This window comes from Cervus elaphus, chromosome 4 (genome assembly GCF_910594005.1).
Source record: "Cervus elaphus chromosome 4, mCerEla1.1, whole genome shotgun sequence".
Taxonomy (NCBI): Eukaryota; Metazoa; Chordata; class Mammalia; order Artiodactyla; family Cervidae; genus Cervus; species Cervus elaphus.
In genome coordinates, this window is record NC_057818.1 from 50,761,741 (window position 1) to 50,772,864 (window position 11,124).

General features: G+C 48.3%; 1 protein-coding gene across 1 annotated transcript; it reads right to left on the reverse strand.

The window, feature by feature from the left end:
• Nucleotides 1-1,373: 1,373 nt before the first annotated feature.
• DMAC2 (distal membrane arm assembly component 2) lies at nucleotides 1,374-7,167 on the reverse strand. Its single transcript, XM_043899260.1, has 6 exons — nucleotides 7,097-7,167; nucleotides 5,324-5,520; nucleotides 4,087-4,167; nucleotides 3,170-3,306; nucleotides 2,903-3,065; nucleotides 1,374-2,548 (listed from the first exon to the last, which is right to left on the reverse strand). The coding sequence occupies exons 1-6, from the start codon at nucleotides 7,145-7,147 to the stop codon at nucleotides 2,368-2,370; spliced, it is 810 nt and encodes a 269-aa protein (XP_043755195.1). The 5' UTR covers nucleotides 7,148-7,167; the 3' UTR covers nucleotides 1,374-2,367.
• Nucleotides 7,168-11,124: the final 3,957 nt, after the last annotated feature.

The window sequence follows — 11,124 nt, forward strand, 5'->3', positions numbered from 1 at the left end:
CATTCATGTACATGTTATCTATTTTTCAAATTCTTTTCCCATTTAGATAATTACAGAACATGAGCAGAGTTCGCTGTGTTATACATAAGGTCTTTGTTGGTTATTTAGCCTATTTTTTATTTGTTTGGCCCCTCTTAGTTCCCCAGCCAGGGATTGAACCTATGCCTGAGAGGGTAACAGGCAAGAAGGCCAGAGGTTCCCAAGCAGCAGGAGGAAATAAACTGCAAGTGGCAGACGTCCTGCCTTGAGCTAACCAATGTCTTTCTTGTGGAAATGTTTTTTAAACTACGTACTTGCTTTAGAATTTGCCTTTCTTCAAAATGGTTCCACCCAAGACTAACTTTTTTTTTCTTTTCTCAAACCTTGGGCTGAATAATGGCTCAACAAGCCAGTGTTCCTATCAATTGTTTTATGGCTGGGGGATGCCATCCTGTCTATTGTGGGAGAGGTCTGGTGAAACTCCCTCGGCCTTGAGCTGTCTCTCATATCTGATTAATAGCTTTCTAACAGATGTAAAACTAAAAACTAGCAAGGGGGCACTCTTTCTGTCCCCTTATGATGTCCATGTCAGAAGCTTTCTCTGTCTCTATACTCTAATAAAACTTTGTTACACAAAAAGTTCCCCAAGTAGTCAAGCCTCATCTCTGACCCCAGATTGAAATCCTCTCCTCCAGAGGTCACGAATCCCGGTGAAACACACAGCTCACAGCAGCAACCTTTCATGCCGTCAGCAGTGGAAGCACAGTCCTAACCACTGGACCACCAGGGAACTCCCTATTTTAGATATAGCAGCATGTGCATGTCAATCCCAAACTCCCAGGCTATCTCCTCTCCTTCCCCCTAGTAGCCATAGGTTTTTCTCAAGTCTATGAGTTTTTGGTTTGTAAGTTCATTTGTATCATTTTAAAAAAATTCTACATATAAGAGATATATTTTTCTCTCAGACTTACTTCACTTAATATGATAATCTCCCAGTCGATCCATGCTGTTGCAAATGGCATTACTTCTTTTTCATGGCTGAGTAGTATTCCACTATGTATCACATATGCCCCCTACATCTTTGTTATCCATTCATCTTGTTGATGGCATCTAGGTCATGGATTTCTAATGTTTCATCTCCTACTGCCAAGGAGCTCAGCAGTGGACTCAAGCCAAAGACATCATTATTCATTCATCCTGTTGATGACATTTAGGCCATGGATTTCTAATGTCTCATTTCCCACTGCCAAAGAGCTCAGTAGTGCAATTAAGCCAAAGGCTGGAAACAAACCAACCCCCAAATCCTGTCTTTGTGAATTTATCTCTGGGAACACTCCAGATGCCAAGGCTCTTATCAGTCTGGATCCAGTCTATAGAGAAAAGCCACACAGTAATTTGAACAGGGAAAGTTTAATATAGAGAATCCATGACTTTAACAGCAAAGTGAAGCAAGAAGGGGATTCACTGGTAAGGGGCCCTGGGAGTTAGCGGAAATCCACCTTCAGGGGTGTGGTGGAGAGACATTCAGAAACCTCAGTGGAGGCTGTCCTCTGCAGAGTGGGGGGTGGAGGGCGCCAGGGGAAGCTGCTGACCACCTGATTCACCTCAGCAGATGCGGGGAGCCCTGCACCACCATGCGCTGCAGGGCAGCTGAGCAAGGACCCCTGAGCAAAGCCAGAAAGCAAAAAAGCCTTCCCTCCCTTGAGGAACATCTCTCGGGCGCCCTCTACTGGCAAACCTTATCAGGCCAGTTATACTGGAGAATATTTCTAAGGCCCAGATCAATTTTCACAGAGCAAAGAAAGTTGAATTTGGAGCTGAGCATCAGTAACTCAGTAAGGGGAACACTGTGGAACTCCCCGCATGCAGTGGGTATGGACGAAGGATGCTGCAGCCCGCGGTGAGCCGAGTCGTCCTACATAGGGAAGAACCTGCCCTGTAGAATGCCAGCAGTGCCCCCTGGCAGGAAACAGGAGCATATGCAAGTGGGATAATCCGACAAGACTCTTCTGACAAGTCAAGAGAAGTTTCTTGCCAGAGAAGTGGGCATGGTGCGGGGCAACCACAAGGAAGAGTGCAGCTCCCTGGGGCTACTTGCAGCCAGAGGCCCTTACCTCCCCCAGGCTGGAGAAGGGGGCTCCTGAAACTGGGAAGGAGAGAAGCATGTGGAGAGGGCTACCTGACAAGCTGATAGGAGCTGTAAGCTTCAGGCTGGCTGCAGCCAGCCAGAGCACCCCGGCAGAGAACAAATGTCCCAACCTCAGGCTCTCCTCCCCTCACCCCAGCCCGACCCCTGGGGTTGAATGAGCCTAACAAAGCCAGAGGATGAGCTGTTGGGCTCTCAGCAGAGCCTGGCCAAGACCCAGCTCGACGGGGAGGAGCCGAAGGCTAGGCGGGGATGGGGCTGCCGGCTGCATCCTGGGACTGCTCCTCTGGCCCCACCTTGAGGCCCTGTGCCCAGTCAGCCCCCAGAACCTCACAGTGGGGCAGCATCTCCTCCACCAGGATCTGAGTGAGGCCCGGGTTGGACACGGCAGGAAGGTCGGAGATATCCAGCCTGCGGAGGTTCCTGAGAGGAGGCAAGATGCAGGGGGGTCACATATAAGGATGGCGTCTGTGTGTGTGAGTGTGTGTGGGGGTGTACCTGCCCCCACGCTGACCCCCAGCTTTCTAATAAAATCTTTGCTCAAGTACATGAGATCCACTGTGTGGATCTGCACACCTCTGGCTCCTGCTGTCCCACAACAGTGTAAATATCTTGTAATTTCATTAATACAAAAAGACAGGAAGACTAAGAGTCCTCCCACCCTCCCAGAGGTTCACTGCGCAGCTCATCTATGCTGACCCACCACCAGCTCTAGATCTGTCCAGGAGGCAGGGGTAGGGGGACTGCCCTCCCTTGGTCTGGGGCCCAGCCTCTCACTGGAGGTGGTGGAGGCAGGCGAGGCCTCGTTCAGAGATGCGGGGGCAGCCGGCCAGCGAGAGCTCCTGCAGTGAGTCGGCCAGCTGGTAGAGGCGGCCGAGACACCAGTCATCCAGGTGGGGACAGCGTCGCAGCGACAGGGACTGGAGCTCCTTCAGGGCCACTGCAGGGGGCAGAGGGTGGATGGCACTCAGGGCCCGTCTGGAGCCCACCACGAACGGGCAGCGCCTGGCCTGTCTCCACCTCCTCCCGCCCCACCCCACTCACAGAGGTTGTCCAGGCCTTGGTAGTTGATGGCACAGCCACTGGCATCCACTGCCTCCAGGGGCACCTCCTGGAGCTTCCGGAACTCAAGGGAGGAGAGGCCACGCTCATCCGCCCGCATCCACTCCCTGTCCCGAAACCTGGGAGAGAGGGCGTGTCAGCAGGGTCCCGAAACCTTCCAACCTCCTAATAACACTCCTAGCACCGTATCAGAGAAACTGGTGCGCTCACTATACACCAGGCCCCGCGCTAAGGGCTTTACATGTCTGGTCTCATTGGGCCCCCTGACAACCTCATCAAAGATGGAGTGTTTGGCCAATTTTACATACCTGGAAGCTGAGGGTCGAAGAGATTATGGATATTAACATGAGAAAAAAGAGCTATGAGACAAGAATCCTTAGAGATTGGTGAATGTTGAGATATTTACAGACAGGTACACTATTTCTAAGCAGGGTGCTGGATGAAGTGCTTAAAACAAGTGAAATCTTAATTGGAACCAAGAGGAAGGCTAGATGAAGCCTATGTGAACTGTGTTTTAAAAACAGAAGGAAAATAAAGGGGAAAAACAAGAGGAGGAGGAGGGGGAAGGAAGAAAGAAAAGACACACTAGTGCTGACCGAGCACGCATGCTGTGTTGGCCTGTGACCCATGACAAGTGTCCAGACTGCAAAGTGTCTCTGAATCTTTACAGCACACCTTGCAGGTTAGACATGACCACCATCCCGTGTTACAGATGACAAAACTGAAGCTCAGGAACAAGTCCCCAGCCACACAGCCAGGAGGGGCCAGAGACCAGGGTGTGCACGGAAGCCAGTCAGACTGACATGAGCCCGTCCGATGGAGGAGCCCCAGGTTTAGAAAGCAGCTCTCCCGCCTCTCTACCCGACCCCACCCCCATTCTGACACCTTTGCCGTCATACTTGACTGAGCCTCCCTGCTTCAAGACGAAATAGGCCCCTGCGATGTAGGGGCCGTATCGCTCCTTGATGTAGGTGACAGACCTGCGGGGAGAAGAGTAGCCGAGGGTGAGCCTTGGAGCACCACACCCCTTGCCAGGCCCCGGTGCTGCTGAGAGGGTCACAGTCCACAGCACGGGATTGAGATGGGCAGGCAGACTGAACCAGATGGCAAATATTTACTGAGGGCCTCTGAAGTGCTGGGCACTGGGGGACAGTGGTGATCAAGGAGGATCATTGTTCCTGCTCCTGCAGAGTTATTTCACAGGGGAAACAGATAACCGGCAAGTTAAGAACAAATCGCCGAGTATCAATTCCGTGAAGTTAATACTAAGGGAACAGACAAGGAGTGGCTCGGGTCGGGATGGGGGATGGAGGTGAGTGATTTGGTTTTCGTGTGGGAGGAGGTGAAACTTGAGAGTTGAATGAGAGAGGGATTGCAGAGGTCAGGGTCAGAGTCTGCCAGGCCAAGGGAAAAGCCAGTTGCAAAGGCTCAGAGGCTCGAATTAAGATGAACAAACGGCAATAAGGATGCCAGGCTGGCAGAGGTGAGTGGGTGTCCCAAGTAGAGGTCTCAAAGCTCAGTAAAGGGCCAGATTTTCAGCCTTGGAATTTGGCTTTTATTCTAGTTTGCAGTCGGAAACCATAAGAGGGTTTTAAGCAAAATGGTAATGTTATCCATCTTCCTTTCTGAAGAGTCCTCTGGCTGCTGTGTAGGCTATAACAGGGGGCAAAAGGTGACCAGATAAGAGACGACTGCAGTCATCCAAGCATAAAATAAAAGGGCTCCGACCAGGCTACAGGCAGAAGGTGACACTGATGGACTGGATGTGGAGGGAAGGGAAGCAAAGACAGGAATCAGGGATAACTCCTTAGAATGTGGTCTGAACAACAGATGGGCAATGGTGCCACTGACCAGGATGGGGAAGGCCTGGGGGTGAGAAGGCTGTTTTAGGGGGAAACCAAAGTGTGCTGTTAGCCATGTGAGGTCTGACGTGCCAGCTAGACTTCCAAGAGGATATAGTAGGCAATGGATTGCCTCTATGAGTTAGAGGGTTTCACAAGCATGTGGGCTGGAAATGAAGAGGCACCTGGGCAAGGCTCACCTTTGGAAGCCCTAGGGCTTCCTGGAGTGGCAAGGGCAGGGTGGGCAGACCAGGGAGGCCTGGATAGCAGGGCTGGGCAGGCCAGGGGTTCTCACCGATTTTTCTTTTGCACCTTCAACACCTGCTTCCGGAGAAGGTACTCCCTCACAGCCTCCACATCATAGAAGCAGTCAGTCAGGAACTGGAGCAGTGTCCTCCCCTTCCTCTGACTGCCCTCCGGGTCCACTGCCTTGCTCAGGCCACGGATGCCGCTGGTACCCCTGTTCCATACCGGGGCCACTAGCCTCAGGGACTGGGGAGAAGAGGGGAGGAGGAGCTGAGCACAGAGCCTCCTTCGAGACACACAGCCAGATTCCCTTGGTTTTGCTCCCAAATCTTCCCTTTTCAACATTTCCCTGCTCATTTCTCTTCTAAGAACTTCCAGTTCTTCGGAATCTGCAAAATTTCCCCAGGCTTTCCCCAAGTTCTTTCCTTTAATCAATCTTAAATTCTCTTTGGGACTTCCCTAGTGGTCCAGTGATTAAGAATCTCCTTGCCAATGCAGGGGACGTGAGTTCGATCCCTGGTCTGGGAAGATCTCACATGCTGTGGAGCAACTAAGCCCACGTGCCACAACTACTGAGCCCACTTGACCTAGAGCCTGTTCTCCGCAGCAAGACAAGCCACCTCAATGAGAAGCCCGGGCACCACAGCTAAAGTAGCCCCTGCCTGTCACAGCTGGAGAAATCTTGCACGCAGCAACCAAGACCTAGCGCTGCCAAAAAAAATTATCTTTGATTTGGCCCAAAGGTCTTCTGGTTTTCCTAAATTCTCCCCCTAACTTCCTCCAAGCCCTTAGTCTCTCATCAAACCTCTATTATCTGAACTCTTAATGTACTACAAATTCTCTCCTTAATTTTATCCGCTTCCCAGCAGAGTTTTCATAAATAAGGCATTCCTTTCCCCTAAATGTAACTTTTTTTTTTTGGCTATGCTGAGTCTTTATTGCTGCGCAGACTTTCTCTAGTTGCTGTGATGGGGGGCTACGCTTCCATTCCAGTGTGCAGGCTTCTGATGCTGTGGCTACTCCTGTTGCTGAGAAATGGGGTCTAGGGTGCTTTACCACTGAGCTACCAGGGAAGCTCCCAAATATAATCTTAATTTCTCTCCAAACCATCCTTAACTTACCTCTTGAAGCTCCCAAACTGTCTTCAAGTTCCACCCCACCAAAGTTTTCTCTTAAAGTGCCTCAGTTTCTCTTTTTGCTTTAACCAAATTCTCCCAATAGTTTTGCCCACATCCTTATTTTCCCTTAAAATTCCTTTTAAGCTCCCAACCTTACTTTAATTTTCCTAGGTCCATTCCTTGATTTTGCCGAATTCTTCCTAAATTGTTTCCACAATATTGCAAATTCTCCCCTTAATTTCCCCTAGATCTTTTCCCTTGGAATTCCCAAATTCACCTCTTGGGTTTTCCATCAAAATTCCTAACTATTCCATGAGTTTCCCTCACCTTTGGTCTCCTACTCTTGGACCTCAAATCTCAGTTTTTCTGCCAGTTTCTTCCAAACCCTCATCCTTTGCAAGTCCCACTGTCGTCCGCCCCTAGACGCCCAGCGCCCGTCGGATCCCTCCCTCTGATTGGTCTGGCGCACTTTCTCAGTCGGCACGCCCTGCTTCCCCATTGGTTTCTCTCCTTCGCGGCCGGTGACCCGCACCGATCCTCCAGCCCCCGAGGACCACACGTCTCCGCGCCCAGAGCGAGGCTTAGCGGGAGAGGCTCCCTGCTCCTTCCCGCTCCTTGTCCGCTGGGCGCCGAGAGAGGTCCTGAAGGCAGAGACAGCAGAGCGGACACTAACTTAGCGGGCTCTAAAAGCTTCGGTCACCTACCGCCCTGGGCGCCGCCATCTTGCTAGGACTATGTAACCGGAAGGGGCTCATCTTATCCAACCCACCAGGTCTCTTATGACCACGCCCCCTCCGTTTTCCAGCCCTCCTCTTAAAGGGCTTCCGTGGTGGCTCAGACAATTAAGGATCCGCCTGCAATGCAGGAAACTCGGGGTTGATCCCTGGGTCGGCGAGATCCCCTGGAGAAGGGGATGACAACCCATTCCAGTTTTCTTGCCTGGAGAATTCCATAACAGAGGAGCCTAGAGGGCTATTGTCTTCTACCGTCCACGGAGTCCCTAAGAGTTGAACATGACTGAGCAAATAACATTTTTTTAAATTTATTTTTTATTGAAGGTTAATTGCTTTACAGAATTTTATTGTTTTCTGTCAAACCTTAACATGAATCAGCCATAGGTATATATGTATCCCCTCCCTTTTGAACCTCCCTCAAATCTCCCTCCCCATCCCATCCTTCTGGGTTGATACAGAGACCCTGTTTGAGTTTCCTGAGTCATATAGCAAATTCCCCGTTGGCTATCTATTTTACACATGGTAATATAAATCTACATGTTACTCTTTCCATACATCTCACCCTCTCTTCCCCCTCCCCATTTCCATAAGTCTGTTTTCTTTTTTTTTTTTTTCATAAGTCTGTTTTCTAGTCTGTTTCTCCATTGTTGCCCTGTAAATAAGTTCTTCAGAACCGTTCTCCCTGATTCCGTATATGTGCGTTAGAATATGGTATTTATCTTTCACTTTCTGACTCACTTCACTCAGTATAATAGGTTCTAGGTTCATCCACTTCATCAGAACTGACTCAAATTTGTTCTTTTTATGGCCGAGTAATATTCCATTGTGTATGTGTACAACTTCTTTATCCATTCATCTGTCGATGGGCATCTAGGTTGCTTCCATGTTCTAGCTATTGTAAATAGTGCTGCAATAAACAATGGGATACATGTGTTTTTTTCAACCCTGGTTTCCTCAGGGTATTTGCCTTGGAGTGAGATTGCTGGGTCACATGGTGGTTTTATTTATAGTTTTTAAAGGAATCACCATACTGTCTTCCACAGTGGCTGTATCAACTTACATTCCCACCAACAGTGCAAGAGCATTCCCTTTTCTCCACACCCTCTCCAGCATTTATTGTTTGTAGACTTTTTGATAATGGCCATTCTGACTTGTGTGAGGTGATATCTCGTTGTGGTTTTGATTTGCATTTCTCTAATAATGAGTGATGTTGAGCATCTTTTCATGTGTTTGTTAGCCATCTGTATGTCTTCTTTGGAGACATTAGGTCTTTTCCCCACTTTTTAAAATAACACTTCTTAAAGGAGCACACACTTATTACTCTTCTTGGCTTTAGCAGTCTGTTGGACCTCCCTTTCCAATGGGCCTTAAAATGGGACCTGGCAGCCTTTTCCTTAAGAGAGGGCTGTTGGAGTACCCTGTGAGCTTTCCTGTTTCTCTAGATCTAACTAACTGTTAATGCTTCCTTAGAACAGAAAAAGATGAGCTGAGAAACTCCATATCTTTATTTTTTAATTATTATTTTTAAAAATATTTATTTTTGGCTGTACTGGGTCTTCGTTGCTGAGGGTGAGCTTTCTCTAGTCGTGGAGAGCATGGGCTACTCTGCTTTCCATCCTTGGGCTTCTCATTTCTCATTCTGGGTCCCACTTTGGCTTCTTGTTGTGGTCATGGGCTCTAGGGCAAGCAGGCTTCAGTAGTTGCAGTGCATGGGCTTAGTTGCTCCTAGGCACGTGGGGTCCTCTTGGATCAGGGATTGAACCGGTGTGTCCTGCAATGCAAGGTGGATTCTTATCCACTTGGCTACAAGGGAAGCCCTCATCTTTCTTTAAAGCAGGGTCAGGGAAGGGAAAGGTCGAATAGATGGTGATCTTAGATTTCAAGGTAAGGGACAGAGGCAGAATTTCAAGACTAGTAGTGTGACGTGTTGGCAATTTCAATTTAGAGTTCAAGGCTACATCTCAAGGGAAAATTCATTATGAAGTCTTGTGGATAGAATTACTCATTCATTCATTCTACAAATATTTACTGAGTCCCTACCATGTGGCAGGCACTGTTCTGAGTTGTGAGATTACCATGGAACCAAGACTCTTACTGGAATGGAGCCAACATTCCAGTCAGTGAGAGGATGGTTAAGAAACAAATGAATAAGCAAGATAATTTCAGACAGTGTTTGATAAGAGGCAAATAAAAACAAGCCATATAATAGGGAGTGACTGAGGCACAGGGCCATCAGTAAAGACCTCTGTGAAGTGGTGACTTTTAAGTGGAGGTGAGGGATGAGAAGGAAACAGCCATTCAAGGGCCTGGGGGGCAAGTGTTTCAGGCAGAGGTAACAGCCAGTCCAAAGGCCCAGAGCTGGGACCAGCTTGCACAGAGGTGTGGGAGACTGGGTCAGAGAAGTGGGCAAGAAATTGACTGTGCTTTATTCCATTTGTACAGGCATGCCATGGTCTGATTTATATTTTCTTTTTTAAGATTATATTTATTTGTTCATTTATTTATGGCTGTGGTGGGTCTTTGTTGCTGCACATAGGCTTTGCTTTTTCTGGTTGTGACAAGCGAGGAGCTACTCTGTTGTGGTGCGCGGGCTTGTTGAGGTGTATTCTCATGTTGTGGAGCACAGGCTCTAGAGTGTGCACGCTCAATGGTTGTGGCACGGGGAGTTAGTTGCTCCAAGGCATGTGGGATTATCCGAGACCAGGGATCAAACTTGTGTCTCCTGCATTGGCAGGTGGATTCTTAACCACTGGACAGCCAGGGAAGTCTTAACAGATATTAGATGCTAACTATGGACGGTGATTGCAGCCATGAAATTAAAAGACGCTAGCTCTTGGGTAGAAAAGCTATGACAAACTTAGACAGCATATTAAAAAGTAGAGACATCACTTTGCCGACAAAGGTCTATCTAGTCAAAGCTATTGTTTTTCTGGTAGTCATGTACGAATATGAGAGTTGGACCATAAAGAAAGCTGAGCACCTAAGAATTGATGCTTTTGAGTTGTGGTGCTGGAGAAGACTCTTGAGAGTCCCTTGGGCAGCAAGGAGATCAAACCAGTCAATCCTAAAGGAAATCAACCCTGAATATTCATTGAAAGGACTGATGCTAAAGTTCCAATACTTTGGCCACCTGATATGAAGAGCCAACTCATTGGAAAAGACCCTGGTGCTGGGAAAGATGGAAGGCAAAAGAATAAGGAGGTGGTAGAGGAGGAGATACAACTGATAATTGTGGTGGTGGTGGTTTTGCTGTTTAGTCGATAAGTCGTGTCCAGCTCTTTTGCAACTCCATGGACTGTATGTAGCCCACGAGGCTCCTCTGTCCAAGGGATTTTCCAGGCAAGAATACCGGAGTGGGTTGCCATTTCCTGCTCCAGGGGATCCTCCCCACCCAGAGATTGAACCCACATCTCCTGCATTGCCAGGCGGATTCTTTACTGCTGAGCCACCAGGGAAGCCCCTCCAAAAAAAAAAAAAAAACAAAAACAAAAAACCAAAACTGTGGTAGATCTATCCAATAGAATTCTGTGTCAGTCAGGATCCCAGCAGAAAACTAAGTCACACACAAGTAAGATAATTGAGCATTTAATAATAGCACTATTTACAAAGTGAGGGGTATCCAATGAGGGATGGTGAAACACCTGTAATCTAGCCACAGAGAGGCTCTGTTACACTCTTATCCTTGAAGGGTCAAAGGGAGAGAGCAGTCCCTGGAACTCGGTGAAACCTATGGGTACAAAAGACGGCCAACAGGAGTCATGGCCAAAACAAGTTGCACTACTAAGCTCATCAGTGGGGAAGAGGGAAGTAAAATCCTCTCCTAAGGAAAGGACCAGTGGGAGGGAAGAAAATATTTTGAAAATAATACAATCTACCACAGAGGAGACTTCCAGCAACTCTCCTACCACCATATGGATAATACCAGACAACAGAAGAGACAAAGAGAGCAGAGAGATTGAGAAAACCAGAGTCCCACTCCATTATTCTTGCCTGGAGAA

Excerpts from the sequence above, each read along its gene's own strand:
- DMAC2 (XM_043899260.1), bottom strand. The coding sequence starts at position 7,147 with ATGAGCCCCTTCCGGTTACATAGTCCTAGCAAGATGGCGGCGCCCAGG. Across the intron at positions 5,521-7,096 it reads AGATGGCGGCGCCCAGGGCG|TCCCTGAGGCTAGTGGCCCC; the intron begins GTAGGTGACCGA and ends TCTTCTCCCCAG. Across the intron at positions 3,066-3,169 it reads CCAAGGCCTGGACAACCTCT|TGGCCCTGAAGGAGCTCCAG; the intron begins GTGAGTGGGGTG and ends TGCCCCCTGCAG.